The sequence below is a fragment of the Natrix helvetica genome, assembly GCF_964273705.1.
Source record: "Natrix helvetica genome assembly, chromosome: 3".
NCBI classification, from domain to species: Eukaryota; Metazoa; Chordata; class Lepidosauria; order Squamata; family Natricidae; genus Natrix; species Natrix helvetica.
Window position 1 is genome coordinate 107,817,145 of NC_138549.1, and position 21,142 is coordinate 107,838,286.

The following is a 21,142-nucleotide window of genomic DNA, read 5'->3' on the forward strand; positions in this document are numbered from 1 at the left end:
TCTGCTCCAAATGTCTTTGTCAACTAGGGAAACAATTAGAAGGATCTATAAAGACAGTTGACTGTTTCCATTTCTGTAGCTATTTCTCAACTTAGACAGGATTATCTAAACTGCCCGGTAGTAAATGCTTCACAGCAGGATTAACCATATCAGGACCTAGGTTAAAAAATACACTTCATTCTTCCTTGTTGAATAACAATGCTCAATTTACTAAAACGAGTGTTCCTATTCCCACCTTACTTTTGTTGCCACGGCGTAATAAACATAAACGTAAACATTAAGAATGAAAGTCCTCTTTTTACCTCTCCCTTACTTTGAAAGTCTTTGTTTTGCTCCTTATTTTTAAAAAAACAAAACAAAGCAAACATGTGTATCCTTGTGAAACGGGGAGAAGGTCAGCGTATCTACAGCCCATTACATTTAAGCTTGTTCTAAGATGGAATCACTATCAAAATATAAAATGATCTGCTCCAGTACACTTTCAATCCTTTAGAAATGCAGCATTCCTACACATGAAAGCAAAGGCTTACCTCAAAATCAATAATGGTGGGATTAAGTTTTAATGACCTCCCCCAGTAGCGGTACGCTATGGAGCTCCTATTTTCCATGATTCTGGCAATGGATGAGGCATCTCCACCTTCTACCCGGGGAATAATATCTTCTATGACTGACTTTTTGTCATGGTCAGCTGAAAAGTTGAACAGTTGAAAAAAATTAGACTTCATTTCTATGATTTCCCTAATTCTACAGACATTCATTAATTGAAGTAACGTAAAAGGGGATAAGAATTACAAGAATTTGGAATATTGTGCTATTCATCTACAGTATAATATGTAATCATAGTATGCACAGCGTTTGTCAACATAGATGTTAAAGCTGCATCATAACATTGACCTCCTTCTTGTGAATTCAAAATAATTTTTTTCCCTGTTATTGTTCCTTCCGCTTTAATTTGCCATCCATCATTATGAATGAAATCAATTAATGGCAAGAAATTAACAAAATATAGAATGAGTCCTATGACATTCAAGACTTTGAAGACATTCCTATATACGTCCTAGTCATTTTATGACCAAGACTACCATATGCCCCTCATAAACATTTTCTTCTCCTTTGAAAGAATCCTTAATTTCTAAAACAAATTGTGTTTTATCAAATAGAATAAGGACCGCAGCAAGAGAATGCAGCAGGCCGTGTCTGTTTTTCTCTGTGAAGAATAATTCCTAGTGCCTGAGTCCCCTTATGGAAACAAAGACATTTTAAATACACAAGTGAAGAAGTCTATTTCTTACCTCCGCTCATGCCTCCGCCTGAGCCACATTTATTGAAGTTCACCTTGGTATTTACTTCCAGAGCTTCTTGAAATGGAAAGCTTAAGCCAATCGATGCCCCGAAACAGCTATTTACATAATCCGTTTTCACTTCTATAGTAAAGGAAGAAATCATGAATATCATTAGCATGTTTATTTCCATGGATAATTGATGAACCTTCATATCTTAGTTACCAACAGAAGCACAGTAAGAACATCCTTACTTGCATTTCAACATTTTTTCGCTGGTCATTGTCTAAAACAATGTCTGCCAAGGGGACATCAAAAAACCAAGATGGCAGGCAGAGCCATATGATAAAAGCCCTGCTCTTTTCCACATTAAAAAGGGTGGGAATTCACCCTCATGTTGCAACACACACAAACTAAGCTGAGACTTCAAATGCATTCCTTTAAATGCATTTTTTTTACTCCATCCCTGGCAGCTGGTATCTGGAAAGCTATTGACAGTGAGGAAGAGAATTCAAGTCTGCTTTTTTAAAAAAATAATATAAATTACATTCCCATAATTGCCACTGTGTAAGCCATATATGGGTTTTGAGAAACAAGAATGTCCGAGAAGAAATGTGTAAAAATAACTGAAATTACATATATCTTTTTAAAAAAATGGTAATTTGAGATAATTTACCTGCATTAGACTCACTGGAGAAGATTCTAATGCTGGAAAAGATTGAGGGCAAAAGAAGAAGAGGATGACAGAGAAGGAGGTGGCTGGATGGAGTCACAGAAGCAGTAGGTGTGAACTTAAATGGATTCTGGGGGATGGTAGAGGACAGGAGGGCCTGGAGGAACGTTGTCCATGGGGTCACGATGGGTCGGACACTTCGCAACTAACAACAACCTACATCAGCTTATATTCAATTTATGCTGCTGTTGCTACAAGCAAAGGCAAATCCAAGATTCTGTTCATATTTTTGGTCCTTCAAGTAACAGAGGAAATGTGCATGAAATTTCTTTGGCTTCCCCTCATAATTGGAAAGGCTGCTATATTTTGGAAAAAATTGGGAAACTATTCTGAAGAATTTCTCTATTCTTTCTTAAAGGAATCAAACTTTTTTAAAGCTTCTACATATTGTAAACATAAAAACACTAACTACCTCGGCTGTAAGGAATCCATTCATTAAAGCTAAAGCAGACCTTAGAAGGGACCCTCAAACCAGCAGCACCATTGGAAGCTTGGAAAGGTTGGATATATTTTTTTAATGAACAGCAAGAACATACTTTGGTGGATCGAGGTTCTAGACCACCTTCCAAATCATTTTCTTTTTTAAAATATATTTTAATTGTTTTTGCATTTAAAATAGTGCATACAGCGAAGCCGTTATGGCTATACAATCACAGTATATACACATAATTCCATCCATTAACTGTCAGCCTACTTAATACATTATCTATCCAATCACATTATTTACAATTCATTTTCTAACCCTTCTAAACTTGTTTTTAAATAGAAAATATTGCTTTGTTTCCCAGTATTTCCAAGCTACAACCTATCTCCTTTCACTTTTCACTAGTAAAAATGCCTTGAGGGGCAGAGAATACAGCTACGTCAGGGGTGGGCTGCTACAGGTTCACCCAGGTTTGGGAGAACGCGTAGCTAATGTTATGGCTGGTTCAGAGAACCTCCAAATTCCACCCATCCCTCCCACCCCGCCCCTCCCTGGGATCTCCACGCGGCCCATTTTGGATGCGAGGTAAGTGCAGGGCCCATGTGAAGGTTCAGGGAGGGGTAAACATAGGCCTCCCGGAAGGCCTCCAGAGCCCAGGGGAGGCAGTTTTCACCTTCCCAGAGGCTTGAAGAAAGCCTCTGGAGGCTGGGTAAGGTGAAAATGCCCGTCCCCCTGCCATGTTGCAGGAGGCTGACTAGGCCAGGTTGCCCATAGCCACACCCACCCAGCAGAGAACCCATTGCTGAAATTGTTGAAGCCCACCCCTGAGCTGTATGGTTCAATTCTGTCACCGCAAAAGTTGTGAGAACTTGGAATACCATCCAACAAGCTTTCTAGATCCCTAAAGACTACCACTTTTTAAGGTTGCCTTACTTCCTTCGATGCTTTATACAGTGAATAAAATACAGAGGAAATTAATTGCAAACCACCATACACCTTACATATATTGTAAGTGCAACTTGCTAGAAACATAGTAATACCAAAGGTATTATAAATGCATCAGTTTTTCCTAACTTGCTACTTTCAGAGGTAAATTTGTGATATAACATTTTTGTATAGTATCAGATTAGGGAAGACAGAAACCAGGACAGGTTTCTCATGTAGAATCTTGCCTATTATTTTCTTTTAGACCAAAAGTATTATTTGTGAAATTTTAGGAAATTTGGTTCAGTATTTTAATAATTTATTTAACAAGACACCAGATTGATCTCCTTTTTTTAAGAAAAAAACTTTCTCAGTGAGGAAAATCCACATTTGTGTTTTGGTAAGTTTGCATTTGTACATAATAGTCAGCCAGTTTTCATTTTAACCGTGGTTTGCTGAACAAACCAAGAGCAGATGCCTAATGCCTCATTTATTTCCTCAATTTCTTCTACTGGTACCCAGAAGATACAAAGTGGAGTACAAGAACAAAAGATACATTGGAATTCTGGCATTTAGGTTGAAACAAACCATAGTTTCATTAAGCCAGGATTCATAAATCAATGACCACATTCGGCCTTTGTGAGCAAAATAAAGCAGTATTTCTTAATTGGGCTGGGCTTGCACACTATGCTGCCCGCTCTGTTGTGGTTTAGTATATTATTGTATCAGTGTTGCTTCATGTAATAAGGGAACTAAAGTTTAATGTTTCCTATTGAGCCAACACTCTCGATAAAGCTATGACTCTGACTGCACTTTGCCATATCTAATAGAACAAAGCCTCCCAGCTGCTGAATTTATATTCATTTGCTGCCAACTGACAGAATATTAATAAATCCATAGTATTGTTTGTATTTAACTACTCCACCACTGTTTAACAACACACCTGGGTGAAATCTGTTTACTTTAAACAAAAAGAAATGATTAGTTCTTTTCTCAGTGTTTCAACAATATATTCTAGTACCTCTTAAGTAATTAGTTGCAGCAAAGGCCTGTCAATACAATTTGTTATTGGTAGTCATGAGAGGGTTGCTCCTACTTTGATCAATGGTATGTAGTAGATGTCATAAAACGACGATCATACAAAATATATTGGCAGTGCAGGAAAAGAGAAAACAAGATTACTTATTGTCTTATTGTAATTCCGGGGGGCTAAATATGGTACACAAATTAGATGGATTTCTGCTTTTAATTTTTGAATTAATCATAGTGAGAGAAAGTCTCTTTCTGTTGTATAATTAGAAATCACAAACAAATGCCATTGCTCCTCTGTGAAACCGTACAAGAATAATGATTTGCTCTGAAAGAAAAGAAAAATCAAAGATAATCTTTGTGCAACTCCCAAGGATTCGTAACTATATTTGTTTCCATTCTTTCATTGTTTCAGGTGGAGAAACCCTTCTTCAGAATGAATTTCCATCTCTCTCTCTCTTTTTTTTTTTTGCTGATATATTTGCAGAATTCAGAGAGCACTACCAAATTAAAGAAAATTAGAGTGTATGTAAGTAAGAATGTGTGTATCAGTCTATGTAACACACACACAAATGCATGTGTGTGTGTGTGTGTGTGTGTGTGTGTGTGTGTGTGTGTGTGAAAATTGGAATGGGTACCAACACAGCACCTGCTATTGAGCACTTCAAAATTGAATTTTTATCGGAAGCAATAGCAATAGTACTTAGACTTATATATCGCTTCATAATGCTTTACAGACCTCTCTAAGCAGTTTACAGAGTCAGCCTATTGCCCCCAACAATATGGATCCTAATTTTACCAACCTTGGAAGGATGGAAGGCTGAGTCAACCTTGAGCCAGTGAGACCTGAATTGCCAAACTGCAGGCAGCCGGTGAGTAGCAGAACTAGCCTGCAGTACTGCACTCTAACTACTGCGCCACCGTGGATAAATGTAGGTAGCTAACTTTTAGACTTAGTCCAAAGTCTAATACATACAAAACATGCATATTTTGCTTCGTTCCCTCTTTTTCTTCTCCCATACAATTCTTCTCCCCAAAGAAGCCTTAAAAGGCCTCCACAAAAAATAACAAAAACAATTGTCAATAAAATAAATGAAACAAAACAAGCAATAAAATCACTAATACTAAAATACAGTGTTGTCTGCATACACCCTGATATATATGAATTGAAACAAGTATTTTTTAAAATATAGCAGCTTAGTCAGGAGGTCAAAAAACTTAATATGTCCACAAGAAATACCTGTCCATCTGTCCCTCTAGTCCAGGGGGCTCCAACCTTGGCAACTTTAAGACTTGGGGACTTCAACTCCCAGAATTCCTCAGCCAGCTTTGCTTTGAAATCTACAAGTCTTAAAGTTGCCAAGGTTTGAGATCCCTACTCTAGTCAATCTACATGCCTCCCTACCAGTGACGTGCAGTCAGGTGAGGCAAGTGAGGCACAGCCTCACCACTCTCATGAAAAAAAAAGTAAAAGGAAAAAGCTGAGCTAGTTGCTGCCTCACCGTGGATGACTCTGCTTAACCTCACTGGTGCTCTCCCTCCCCAAGTGTAGTGACTTCCTCCCCAGGCCCCCATTCATTTCTCTCTCTCACACACACAGCTGGATAAAACTATATAAAAATCTAGCCCAGCTTCACTGATTACAAGTTTGAAAAGGCAACGTGGCTCCACCTGCAATCAAACTACACTTGGGGAGGGAGAGCACAAGCGAGCACCGAGGAGACCACAGGAGGAGGCAGGAAGCCAGGCAAAGAGCCATGCTGTAGTACACACACTTCCCCCCAGCCTCTTTCTTTTGGAAGGCTCGGCTCCCCTCCGGCTTCTCTGCCTCTCCTCTCACCCCAGCCTGCCAGCAGGAGGTGGTGGGTGGGCTTTATTGTGTTCCAGGCATTTCCCACCCAGACAGCAGGTTGCATTTGCAATGGTGAAGGTGTTTGGGAAAGGCAGCAGGGGAATGAGGGGGGGGATGGCAGAGGAGCTGCTTTCAAGCCACTGGAAAAGATATCCAATCCAACTTTTGTGTGTGTGGGGGTTTGTTTGAGAGTGAGTGAGAGAGGGAAGGGGTAGGAGAGATAGTCCAATCCAACTTCTGTGTGTGTGTGTGTGTGTGTGTGTGTGTGTGTGTGTGTTTGTTTGTTTGAGAGAGGGGGAGGAAGGGAGAGAGGGAGGAAGGGAGAGAGGGAGGAAGGAGAGGAAGAAAAAGAAAAAGAAAGAAGGAGCAAAGGAGAAAAACAAATGCTGTCGCTTTAAATTGGAACTGAGCATGCCTGGCTGTGGAATTCTGGGAGTTGAAGTCCACAAGTCTAAAAATATTTGAAACCCAGCACTGTGTCAGTGCCTCACCAGTCATAAACCTCACCGCACGTCACTGCTCCCTACCTTTCTAGTTATTTTGATTACACATTTAGTTTATTGAACATATACTGATTGTATATACATTCCTACAGTAACTCATATATAAACAATTGCTTTGAGAGATGGGTGACATATAAATTTGTTAATAAATAAAAATACCATAGAATGTCTGTAATGAGATTAAAGATCTACATCTTTAACCAGCCAACTGCTTGTGTTGCATTGTAGAAAACATTTCTGTCTAATTTTAATTGCATCACATCCATGAAGAAGCTTGTAAGATACTATAATGTAACATAAAAACTAAAAACAAGTGTTGTTGGACCAGATCAGTGATTCAGTTAGATCTCCAATTTTTGTCACTTCCTATACTCGTGATGGCGAACCTATGGCACGCATGCCAGAGGTGGCACCCAGAGCCGTCACCCCAGGTCAGACCTCTGTGGCGTTTCTTTCATGAGCTTCTGTTTCCCTGCAAATGATGAAACAGAAGCTCACAAAAGAAAAAGATCTTAGCTCTTGCCACGCTGCTGGTGTTGGTATGCCCCGCCTCCCGCCGGCCAGCTGATCTTCAGATCTCTGCTGCACATTCACACAGGTCCGTGCATGTGCATGCAGGTCTGCAAGTCCATGCATGCGCACTTTAATGTCTGCACATGCGGGCACAGGTTTGCGCATGCAAGCATTCGCACATGCACATACGCACCTTTCAGTTTGGGCATGCAGGCGCATTTTGGGCACTCGGTGTCTGAAAGGTTCACCATCCCTGGTCTATTACTCTAGTGTAAGAAATTGGGACACCATGCACAGCAGGGGTCAGTAAGACCAATGCAGACCTACCTGATCTCATGATGCTTTTGAAAGCTACTTTACCTCCATGCCTCAGCAACTCCTAGCTTCCTGTAGCTACTAAACATCTTACAAATCCTTTACTCCTGAGTTCAGAAGGCATGCTAAAGTAATTCTTCTGCCTGAGGCAAAGGACAATAGCAATAGCTCTTAAGACTTATATATCTCACCATAGTGTTTTGCAGCGCTCTCTAATAGGTTTACAGAGTTAGCATCTAGCCCCCAACAAACTGGCTCCTCATTTTACCAACCTTGGAAGGATGGAAGGCGGAGTCAATCTTGAACTGGCCAGGATTGAACTCCCAGCTGTGGGCAGTGTTTGCCTGCAATATTGCATTCTTTTAAATATTTTTTTATTTTATTTTTAATTTTCAAAACAAACACAACTTTACATACTGTAGAAAGTGTATCAGTTGGTTACAAAAAGGCTTTCGTGGATCTCTTCCACAGTCAACAAACATAATTCATATTAACTCAAGTATTTTAACTCAGATATTTATACATGTTACCATCATCATACCTCCATTTTCATTTGATTATAATTGTTTAAACGTCCTTCATCATAAAATGTACCAAGATTTAAAACATAACCACATACTGGGATTTCATTTACTATTTCTAAAATCCTCCAGTAACACTGAATCCTTATGTCCTATTCTAGCTAAACATCCATAATATTTAATAACAAAATTTTCTAATCTTCCTTTCCAAATCACTGTTTACAATTTACATCCAGTTTCGTTATGTTGTACCCATACATATATATACGTTGTTATCATTATCCCTCCTTTATTTGACTATATCCTGTATCATAACATTTTCCCCCTAATAATCAAGACTTAACTGTATCTAACTTAGTTCTTTTTTATTAACCTTTATATATAATCCAAAAGGATTTCTAATCTTCCTATCATGGGTACCATTCAATATTCATATCCAATTATTACTTATCATAACACTACACATTGTATACATTATTATCATTATCAATTATTTATTTAGCTATATCTATTGTCACTAAATTTCACTAAGTTTAACTAGTTTTAAATTATACCCTTCCATCTATCAACCTGTATCTTTCTAGTAGCAGAACAGTCTCATATCTTCTGCCATTTGTGGTGTCTGTCCTCTAATCATCTCCTTAATCAACTTTGTATGGACTCCTCTTAGCAACTCCTTGCTTATAAAATATCTCATGTAATTCAGTGCCCTTCTTCTGTTTCTTTAATCAGCTTATCTTTGATTGTCGGTAGTATTATCAATGATATTGCTAATAAAATTTCTCTCTTTAAATCCATAAATTCTTTTCTTTTTTCTTCTTCTGTATCTTGCCATTTGGGGTAGATTTCCCCTCATTTAATTCCTCTTTCAGTATCCCACTCTTTCCATTTTCAGAGACAAACCAATCACCATAAATATCAGCAAATTTAATTTCTTTATATTCATTTTTCTCTTCAATTTTTAGGATTTCAATGATCACTTTTTCCACTTGATAAACATCTCCAACTTCTTCATCATATTTTACTGTTAGATGCTCTAAGTCTTCCAACTTCTTCTCTATCCTCTCATATGTGTTTGATAATTTCTGTATTTCTGAGAATATCTTTTGCAGACTTAAAGTTTCTTTCTGCTGTTGAAATTGTGCCATTATCTCCAGCTATCAAACACTGCTGCTCTAGCTTGGAAGGTTTTAACAAGATTAAGCATAGATTTACAATAATGTTTCATTTTCACTTTTCTCTGGTTAAAGATATACTTCAAAGAGACATCTGTATGCTTTTCTTCTTATCACTCTCTATAAACAAGCAGTGAGACCTTGGAGTGCCAAGCCAGGATAATCAATGAGAAAAGCAAGAGTGTTTCGTTTCAATACACAAACCTCCAGCCTCCGAGTAGCAGCATTATTGTTGCAATTTTCTTTGTTTCTTTTTGTATCTTTTTTGTATTTCAAGTTTAAAAAAGTCCGATTCTTGAATGAGTTAGAAGAACACCCACAGTAATGAAAGAGGAGAATTTTAGTCCATTGGTTACAAAGAATAATAACAGAAAAAAATAGAAGAAAACTTAATCCATTCATTTTAAAAGGCTTGCATAAATTCCATCCATAAAGATAGCATTTAAAAAGTAAGATAACCTACTAGTCAAAACCATTCCAAACTTAATTCCGCCACTTATTTCTTCTGTTCTCCAATTTAAATTAATTTTAAGTTTTTTATAGGCAGTCTCTTTTAAAACGGTAAAAATTCCTCACCAGCTGGAAACACTTTCTCTTTCCGTATCCTTCTGTTTTGGAGCCGCCCCGACTTAATCAGCCTAATGGCTGGATTTTTTGTCGCTGGCTTGAAGAACTTCTTTTGGATCGATCAGGGACTTTACGATGTCCCTGAGATCAGCAAGACATATTCTTCCTGTTCACCATCTCTGCGGGACGGTTTAGGTCCGATTGGACCACCCAGTGGCAAAAGTATCCGCTGCGGTCTCAAAGCATCGAGACCGCACGTCCGTATTGTTGTGATGTTGGGTCCTCCCCTGCAATATTACATTCTAATTACTGTCCCACTGGGGCTCAGGGTGCCAATATGGTACACTGAAGACAATTCACAATAAATCTTACTGACAGGAAAGTTAATCTTGGAGAGAAAAAGCTCTTTTTTCCTTGAAGGAGTAAACCAGCAGAAGCCTAAACTTGCATACTAGGTTCATTAAAACATGCCCCTACTTTTAAGCATCATTTGGCAATCAACGTGCCTGCCAAGGCAAAGATAGCCAAACTACCCCTTAAGAGTATATTTCTGCCTTTGCTTCATTGAGTCATCCATGCTTGATAGTGATTGCATCCATCATCAGCATTTTCAGAAGAAGGGAAACAAGCCCATAATTCTAGAGAAACATTTGCTTTCAGACACTGCGAGCAGCACTAAAGCAAAAGGTTGCTCCTCCTGACTCAACAAGGCACTTAACTATAGCACTTGGTTGATAAATGTGTCTCTCTTTTTATAGTCTGCTACTGTGGGTGAAAATTATACAAGTATCTTACATAAAAGCAAAAAATATTTTTCTCCCGGGGCACATTTTTTTGTTGTCTGTTTTAGGACTCCCGCTCCCTTCCTCCTTCCACGGGGACCATCTTCTTGTATAAATCACACCCCGTCTGAAAGGCAGGGAGCAAAATGTAAAATAAATAAAGGACTGGCTCTGTGGAGATGTTGCTGGCTGATGTATTCTTCTTCTCTTGACAGCCTGGCTTTCTGCTGCTTTGAAAGGCATGTTAGTCTCTCTGTTAGTCACTTTCTGGGACCAGGAGAGACACAAGCTTGCGAGTATTAAGGTCCACTGAATCCACAGTCTGACTGGATGGACGCTATTCACTATTGCAAGCTCTGCACTTATTTTATTTTTTTATAAATATTGTTTTTATTTTTGAATAAACACAGACAAAACACACACAAACACAGAACCATCTTCCATTACAAATTGTACAAAGTGTGTCGATTGGTTATAAAATCTCCATGCATCCCTTCCACAATCATCACCTACAATTCATATCAAATCATATATTTTAAATCAAATATATTTATATATATATTACTATCATCATACTCGACCTTCATTTGACTATAATTGTTTTTACATTCTTTTATATAAAATATTCCAGATTTAAAGCAAAACCACATAATGGTATTCCATTAGCTCTTCCCAATATCATCCAGTAACATTACATCTTTATAACATGTTCTAAATAAAAATTGGTTATATTTAATAACAGAGTTTCTAAACTCCTTTCGTAGTTACTATTTGCAATTTATATCAAATTTCCTCTTATCAAACCAATGCACACACACACACACACACACACATATTTGCATTATTATTATCAATCAATTATTTAACTGTATCCATTATCACTTCATTTTATACATAATGCTCTAAATTTGACTAAATTTGACTTAATTTTTTATTATAAGCTTTCATTACATGTGTCTTTGCAGTAATAGTGCAGTCTTATGTCTGTTGCCATTTGTGGCATTAGTATTCTGGTTATTTCCTTAGTAAGTTTTGTATGGACTTCTCTTCACAACTTATTGCTTATTGCATATCTTGTATAAGCTCGAAATCCTCCATCTGCTTCTTCAGTCAGCTTATCTGTGGTTATCACTAGTGCTTCTGACATAATTTATCTCCTTAGTTCCATCAATTCTCCTCTCTTTTCTTCTTCTATACTTTGAAATCTGGGGTAGAACTCCAGTCCATCTATCTGCCCTTTCCATATTCCATTCTTTCCATTTCCAACCACGCTTAGCTCATTGTCAGTATCAAGAATTTTCTTGTCTCTTTGTTTATTTTTTCCTTCAGTTTTTAGAACTCTGACCTCCACTTTCTTCATTTGAGGAATTCTTAAATGGAGCAAAAAAAATCCAGCATTATAAAAATAAGGAAAATATTTTAATCCATTGGTATAAAAAAGAATGTAAAAAGTAGTAGAAGAAAAACTAATCTGTTCAAAAACTAATCGGTTCAATTTAAAGAATATGAAACATTTGCAAAAGTTCCATCCGTAAAAGAAAATTTTAAAAAAGGATAACACACTGTCTAATGTAGCTTAATTTCATTGCTTGTTCTCTTCTGTTTTCAAATTAAATTTAGCTTTAATTTTTTTTGGAGGGTAGTCTCTTTTATAATAATAAGATTTCTTCATCAGATGGACAGACTTTCTCTTTCTGTTTTCCTCCCGTTCCAGAGCTGTCCCAACTTCAGCAGCTTTAATAGCTGTGCTTCTGTCACCGTCAAAAAGAGATTCTCCTGGATCAATCAGGAACTTTGCGGTGTCCCTGAGATCAGCAGGACGTACTCTTCCCTGTCACCATCTCTTCGGGACAGTTTAGCTCCAAAAGGACCATCCAGCAGCAAAAGTATCAACTGCGATCTTGGAATTCCAAGATTGCACATCGTGTCATTGCAATGTCAGCTCCTCCTTCCTCTGCACTTATTATATATTTATTTATTTATTTATAAAATTTAAAGGCCATCTGTTCTGACCCAGGCTTCCTCAAAAAGCAAGAAGCAGAGTCTTGGTGCCCGGCAAAACCCCTCTTATTTACATGACTCTGAATTCCTTTCATTCACAGTCCACAAGGCTTAGCAAACAGTCTTTCAGAGGAATGTTTATCAACATGAACTTTATCTCGTTTGGAGAGCTGCCAAATAACTAGTTTCCAAACACAGGGCAAGGCAAAACTTGGCACAGTCTCTCTAATAGTCACAAATAGAACTTTCCACTCTTGAAACGACCAAATGAACGAATTGTTTCCTGAAAAAGCCCACTCCCCGTTCGCTCCTCTTTTGTTTCCTATGGGAGGTGCCAATCACCTCCTAAGTTGACCCTGCTTTCTTAGTTGTTCTTGTCTTCTAGCAGCTCTGCGCATGCACACACTGGGAACAGGATCCAGCTGTTCCTCTGCCTCACTACTGTCTAGCTCCCTCTCTGCCTCCAATGCCGAGCCCTCGTCTCAGTTTTCCATGTTACTCCTCAACCTCCTCACTGTCCGACTCTGCTGCCAGCTTTGCTGGTTGCCGGAGGCCACAACACCACCCATCTTACCACAAGGTAAATCTGGGTGATTACTGGGAAAAACACAATAGCCTTTTCCATAAAGATAGCTCTTCAGTATTGTGTGATTTTGTGGGTGGCTAGAGTGAAGAGGCATGCCAAGAAATGCTCAAAATGAAAACAAATCTGCAGGGTACAATGCTCATTTAAATGCCTTTCCCCACTTCTGCTCAGAAAAGCTCTCCAGCCATCCTTGAGTCTGTAGAAATGTATACAGACAGGACAGTGTGACTTATGACCGGTCCTTGCACTTATGACCATCGTAACATCCTCATGGTCACGTGATCCAAATTTGGGTGCTCTGTGTGTGTTTGCAACAGTTGCAGCATCCCAGGGTCATGTGATCACCATATGCCACCTTTCTAGTTGGCTTCTGACAAGCAAAGTCAGTTTCACTTAAACTTAAAGAGTGCATAATTTATTTAACAACTGTGGTGAAAAAAGGCATAAAATTGTGATCATAAATCAAGGATTACCTCTACATCAGGGGTGTCAAACTGGCACCCCATGGGCCAGATGCATCACGCACAGGCTACACCCACTCCAGCTCGGTGAATGGGAAAAGTATCGCAAAATGTCACATGACAGCAAAGTGACGCCGTGAGTTTGATACCCATGCTCTACATGCTTTGTGTAGAAAAGATGCCGACTTCATTCCTGGATAACTCAGTTCAAACCAAGAAAGCTGAGGCTTAGATATAAGTCGGTGGTGGGATACGATCGGTATGCCCCGGTACGGGCAAACCAGTGCCTGCTGGGAGCACCAGGTACCATTCCGGTACGGTGTTCTGGAGAGCCACCCACCCACCCATGCTCCTTATCTGTATTTGAGCTGTTCGGGGTTGCCGCGCATGCGCATGGAGCATACAGCACCTGTAAAACGCTCCACTGAGCAGCTGGAGTGTTGCAGAGGCGTCACAGAGCATCACAGATGGTAAGTATGCATGCGCGTGCTGCACGTGTTCATGTGGTGGACACCCAGCCCCATCGCACTGTACCGGTTGCACCAGGATCCGGAACCCATCACTGATATAAGTTTGGGGGACTAGTATAGGCTCACAGGAATATTACTCAAGATTGAAATCTAAGCAGAAGTATCTCCAATTAACTTTATCCCACTCTACTGCATCCTCATTCCCCAAGACCCATCATCCTTCCCTTTTAAAAATATGCTCTTTAGGGAGAAGCAATATTCCATGCAAGGGAACAATGTCACTTCATCTCATAATCATCCATATCGCTTTTGGTGCGTCCCTTGGAAATATGACACTTGAACAATGCATTTCACCAAAGCCACTTCTTCCTATCACAAAACCTCTTAATTCATAATATAGGTACCATATTTTTCAGAGTATAAGATGCACCTTTCCCCCCCTCCAAAAAAGGGTGAAAATCTGGGTGCATCTTATACACTGAATACAACATTTTCGGCTTCCCAAAATCGTGCCCTGCAGGATTTTTTATTTTCACAAAAATAGACGCACAGAGGGTTTGGGAGGCCTGCAAAGTGGTCCTGGGGCCTGGGGAGGGCAAAAACAAGCAAAAAAATGGGCTCACTTTTTGCTTGTTTTTTGCCGTCCCCAGCCCCCAGGAGCACTCTACAAGCCGCTCACACCCTCTTCACGGGCCCGTTTTTCACCTCCCGAACCCCCCAACCATCACATTTTTGCCCTCTGCACCCCCCCTGGAGCACTTTGCAGGCCTCTCAAACTCTCTGCATGCTCTATTTTCACAGAAAACAAGGCATGCAGAGGGTTTGGGAGGCCTGCAGAGCACTCCTGGGGGCCAGGGAGGGGAAATACTGTTTTTTAAAAAATTACCTCTTATACTCCGGTGCATCTTATAGTCTGAAAAATATGGTAATACTCAAATTACAACCACAGCTGAGACCCACATTTCTGTGGTAGGCAAGATAGTTAAGTGTGCTTTGCTCCGTTTTGCAACCTTTCTTAACATGGCTCTTAAGTGAATGACTACAGTTGGTAAGTTAGTAACATAGTTTTAAGGGAGTTTGGTTTCCCCCAATCATTTTGCTTGTCGGAAAGTTGCAAAAAGTGATCACATGACCCTGGCACACTGTAACTGTCATAACTACATGCCAGTTACCACCTGTCCAAATTTTAATCACATGACCATGGGAAAGTTGCAATGATCGTAAGTGTGAAAAAAATGCATGTCATTTTCTTCAGTGCTGGTGTGACTTTAAACGGTCACTAAACAAACAATTGTAAAATGAGGACTACCTGTATGGTAATCCAGAATATAAATTTCATGATCAATAATAGTTTTTCTCACCTATCCAAAAACCATAAAGTGAAACAAATTTACCTCCAAATATACAACTGAAATGGGTCTCAAGTTGTTATAGAAGGATAAGACTGGGATTTATTTTTAATGAAATTGTTTATACTATTTTGCTGAGATCCGGATACTTCTAGCAATATATTTGAAAAGAACACAAGCTGAGTGGTGGAGTGAGCCATCTTGGTACGTGTCTCTATTGTGTGTACGATTCCCACTATGGACAGGGAGAGTTTGCCTCCCCTGATCTGGGCAACTTTGTGTAGAATAATTCACAAGTTTTGACTAATCCAGACTGTAGTTTACCTCCAATGCATTAAGCAACCAACAATCAATTTCTCCTTGCTAATGTAGCTTTGGAAGCAGTTAACAGCCTTGTAAATATAATCTATACTAAGCTGCTGAAATTCAAATCTGGAACTGATCTGTAAAAGTAGAGCAGTACATAGACTTCAGCTCTACAATTGATGGCCATGGCATAATGTATTCAGGCAGAATCTAGAGCAGTGATGGCTAAACTTTTTCTAAAGTGCCAAAATTGTGTGTGCACGCGCTATCATGCCCACGTGTATTCCCCACCCACGTGCGCATGTGCGCACAACCCCGCCCCCCCATGTATGCCCTTTTTTTGGCCCTTCCCAGGCTCTGGAGGCTTTCCTGAAGCCTGGGGGGGAGGGCAAAAACAGCCTCCCCCGGCCCTCCGGAAGGCCAAAAATCAGCTGGCTGGTGCATGCATGTGCGCCGGACATGAGGGACGCCGTGCTGGCAGATATGGCTCCATATGTTCACTACGGGGTTTGCTTCCCCCCAAAATATTCCTTAGGTCTGCAGCTGGTCAGAATGATTCCAGAAATGAAGAGAGGAAGAAGATTATTGGACTGCCAACTCCAAGCCCTTCTGGGATCATGTAGGCAAGACAGTCTCAGGGAAACAAAATGCAGTGACCCAAATAAAGTAAATAAGGGTGTTCTTCTCCCACACATAATAAAACAGGACAGGTGAGCACTTATCCATGTGCATTACATTTCCATACATTGATCTGCAGAACAGATGTCTTCTCCCCTACTAGTCAACTTGGCCATCAAATGCTAAGACTTCATATCTGTGTTTTCTTTTTCTTTCCCTCTCCTCAATTCCTTCATTTTGGCATTTTTTTTTTTAGTAGTAAAAGGGATGCAGTGGCTCAGTGGCTAAGACTCTTGTCGATCAGAAGGTCGGCAGTTCAGCGGTTGGAATACCTAGCGCCACATAATGGAGTGAACCAGGGGTGCGTTCCTGCCAGTTCTAACCTCTTCTATAGAAGAGGTTCCACAAATCTACAGTGCCGTTTAGAACCGGTTCCAGTTCCCTCCCCCCGCCCGCCTGCATATCATCAAGATGAAGAGCGAGAAGAGGAATTCTGGGAGTTGAACTCCACAAGTCTTAAAGCTGTCAAGTTAGAACACCCCTGGGTTTTTTTTTCTAAAGGTTTAGGGGTGCAAGGGTCTTGTAACTTGACAGCTTTAAGACTTGCATGCTTCAAATGCCAGAGTTTCCGAGCCAACATTTTGGTTGCTAAGCAAGAGCGTTGTTAAGTGAGTTTCACCACATTTTACAAGTTGGCCACACCCACCCAGTCACATGGCTGGCAAGCCACTCCCACCCAGTCATATAGTCAGCAAGCCACTCCCACAATGCAGGCCACACCCACAGAAGAGGTTCTAAAAAAATTTGAAACCCACCACTGGAGTGAGCTCCTGTTACTTGTCCTAGCTTCTGCCAACCTAGCAGTTTGAAAGCACGTAAAAAATGCAAGTAGAAAAATAGGGACCATCTTTGGTGGGAAGGTAACAGCTTTCCATGCGCCTTCCGCATTGAGTTGTGCCGGCCACATGACCATGGAGATGTCTTTGGACAGCCATGGCTCTTTGGCTTAGAAACAGAGATGAACACCGCCCCCTAGAGGCGGAAATGACTAGCAGGCATGTGCGGGGGAACCTTTACCTTTACCTTAATAGTAAATTGAAGAGCAGGGTGCATTTTCAGATAGAAATATAAGCTATCAGTCCTGGACCTGGACCTAGCTTTAATCATATAGAAGTGCTTTGATGTATAAACTTCCCTCACTGAACAATATATAAAATAAACATGCAAACCTGAGGTCATCATTTTGTCTTTGTTCACAACAAGGATGTATTCAAAGATGCCTCCAATGGTTCCAGATGTCATGAAATGGGTGCCATAATCATCAATAAATCTGCTGTACATCCCATAATTGTATTCCTCTGGAAGCTCTAACAGAGACGCCAACATGTCTTCATCCAAATATATATTATTACGTCTCATCTTGAAACGAGCTGTTTGTACTTTGGTTTTGGCCCGAATAAATCCCATATTCTGTAGATAAAGCATGGGAGGTAAGTTCATAGCTAGTTATCAGATAGGTAGAAGTCCTCGACTTATGACTACAATCGAGCCCAAAGTTTCTGTTGTTGAGCGAGACACTTGTGAAGTTAGTTTTGCCACATTTTATGACCTTCCATGCCACAATTGTTAAGTGAATCCCTGCAGTTGTTCAGTTAATAACATGGGTTAGGGTTAAGATCTTAATTGTGATCAGGTGACCCTGGGATTGCTACAATGGTTGTAAGTGTGAAACATGGTCACAAATCACTTTTTTCAGTTCCGCTGTAACTGTACAAGGACTACCAGTACACCCAGTTTTTGCATGGCAGGTAAGTAACTAGTTAGTTAGCAGACAGCAACAAGGTGCACCCAGTTTTTCTCTAGGAGGTAAGTAGAAAGCTGTCTACTAGTCAGAAACAAGTTAAACTGAGTTTTTGAAACATGGTCTTATGCAAAGATCTCTCCCTCCCTCCCTCCCTCTCCCTCTCCCACCCTCCATCCCTCCCTCTCCATCCATCCATCCATCCACCCACCCTCCCACCCACCCACCCACCCACCCACCTACCTACCTACCTACCTACCTACCTACCTACCTACCTACCTATGTATGAAAAATTATATAGCTGCACAACTTACTCTCAGTAATTCCAGGCAGCTTACCAAAATAAAAAACCCAATACAAACACAATAAAAAAAGTCACAACCCACCCACCTCCTTAGCGTCAACAATTAAATGAGCCACTTGACAGCTTCAATCCCACTTTGGGATCCCCAGGCCCCCCATGGCAAAAACCCCTCTTTAGTTGTTTCTCGAAGCAAATTATTCCAAATTCCTGGATGGTAACCAGTTCCTATACAAGCCTTTTAAAAACTGATCAGCACCAAGCTGTTCACATCTCTTGATTTCCAAGCTTTCCTAAATCATAAGCAAAATAATGACTTCCTACAACTTTTGATTTTCTTACATTAATGAAAGATAGATTTGCTGTTGGAACATTTTCTCTGACAACTGTTGCCTGATGAATAATTCTATATATTTTTCAACCATTCTCATTTATATATTTAATGTCAAGGAAGCAGGATGGAGGGAGATAGTATGCAACATTCTTCTTAATTTTATTCTCCATTATAATACTTCCTTTTACTTCAGTGTAATAAGAGCAATAGTACATGTGCAATTAGACACATAAATTAAGATATGACTATTACTGGTTCAAGAGGGTAATGCGAGCTGAGTGATTTGATTAAGAAAATAACAAGGATTGAGAAAGGAGATCTTTGCTGTTCTATTACCTTTTCTTTGTATTCGGTAAAATTGTTCAGGGTCCCTTGAGCCTTTGATAACGTTAAGCCCAGTTCCAGAGACACAGGAAAACTAGAAAGTCCTATGCCAACTGTAAATCCAGCATTTCTAGAGGTGTCTTTTTTGATGGCCCTCAATAAGTCTGCAGAATCATCATAAAACTCTGAAGAGACACCAGTATCAGCCTGAGCCTGAAATGAAAAGATAATAAATTGGATTAACATCACAATGGATTCTTTTTTACCCTAGAATAGGGGTGAGGAACTATTGTTAGGGATGTGTTCTGACCCCCTCCTCTTGTATACCAAGACACTCCGACACAAAGTCTCTTCAAAGATGTTTATTGACATACAGGTTCCACCTTGGCAGCAATCCAGCCTGCCAAGGTCAAGATAGCACTCTGGGCAGCAATCCAGCTAAACCCTTTAGCAGCAATCCAGCCTGCCAAAGTACGGCACAGATCTGAGCTTCTCCAACTCCAATGATCAGTTGATTCCTGCAAAGGGTGTGTCCACAAGCAGTCCCTTTATAGTCTGGAGAGGAGTCTAATGATCAGCAGCTGAGAGCCATTACCTCCTGTAATTGCTCAATTGCTCCTTACGCCGGGAAGCACGTCGGTAACGAGCATCTAATAGCTCACTGCTGATGTCTGACTCACTGTCCTGTGACTCCTCCCCACTGCTCCAAGGCATGACATCAGGAGCACCCTTCCTTTGGCTTTCACCACTGCTCCATGCCTCAGGCGCCCCCTGGTGGCCAACCAGCCTCTCTGCGCCCTGCTCAGCATCGGAACCCTGTCCAGGGTCCCCCACCTCCTCTTGAGCCGACTCAGAGGACACCTCGCTGTCGGAGTCTGGTGGCAACTCCAACGGCTCCTGCTGGGCCACAACAGGGATGTAACCCTAGGCTTGGCTTGGCAATGTATCTAAGCTATGATTGTTACAAATGTTACTGTTACTTTAAATGCTTAAGAGATGTAATTGGTTTGTTACCTCAAGCAGCTATAAGAGAGAGCCAGAATGGCTGTTAGCTCTTTGTTTTGTTAGAAGCTGGTTGGTGTATACTGAGGTATTGTGGTTTGCAACTGTTAGCTATATTTTGTGTGCTAGAATGACTATTTTGATAACTGAATTACTGAATCGTGTATGACTCGAACTGTTAACCAGACTCTGAATACTTCTATATTTCTACATAGTAAACTACTATATTTTTATACTATTCAGTGTCTCTGTATGCTGGTTTGTGCGTGTTACTCCATATCACTCTCATTACGCTTCTCTGCATACTCGCTCTCCTAACGGGGAGCTTAATTACTTAACAACTATGGCCCCTTTGTGACTTTTAGACATCAATTTCTAGAATTCTTGAGGTATTTTAGAACATGCACACCTACAGTACTTTATCCTATCTGAGCCTTTGCAGGACAAATTTCTTTCTCTTAAGTTATTTTGTCATCACAGTGAACAAATTTTTTTACCTTCTGCCCACCAATATGATATTGCCTTAATGTTATTCAGATGATGCTGGACACTCTGGAATTAATCTTTGGTGAGTGCAAGAGAGGCCTTTGCTAAATGTACACATCTGTGTGCAAACTACTATCTGATACGTTGGGACTTCTGTGAGGGTAATATCAGAAAATAGGAACAGCAATAGCACTAAGACTTATATGCCTTCTCATAATGCTTTATACACTCTCTGGGAGGTTTACAATGTCAGCATATTGCCCGTAACAATCTGGGGCCTCATTTTATTGGAAGGATAGAAAGCTGAGTCAACCTTGAGCCTGTCAGGATCAAACTCCAAATGGTGGCAGAGTTAGCATGCAATACTGCTTTTTAACCACTGCATCACCAGGGCACAAGATAGTGGCAGCAGCTACATGATCAAGCCCTATAAAAATGGGGCACCCTCCTGATGTTTCATAAGAGCCTTAAGACCTGGCTTTGCC

General features: G+C 40.3%; 1 protein-coding gene across 1 annotated transcript in view; it reads right to left on the reverse strand.

Moving 5' to 3' along the window:
* The window catches only part of C8A (complement C8 alpha chain), a 45,226-nt gene that overhangs the window by 10,448 nt on the left and 13,636 nt on the right, over positions 1–21,142 (reverse strand). Inside the window, exons 6-9 of the mRNA XM_081946491.1 lie at positions 19,182–19,382; positions 17,639–17,879; positions 1,293–1,424; positions 531–688 (exon numbers count right to left, since the gene is read on the reverse strand). Of these exons, the coding sequence (XP_081802617.1) occupies positions 531–688; positions 1,293–1,424; positions 17,639–17,879; positions 19,182–19,382 (732 nt within the window). The remainder of the gene's footprint in view (positions 1–530; positions 689–1,292; positions 1,425–17,638; positions 17,880–19,181; positions 19,383–21,142) is intronic.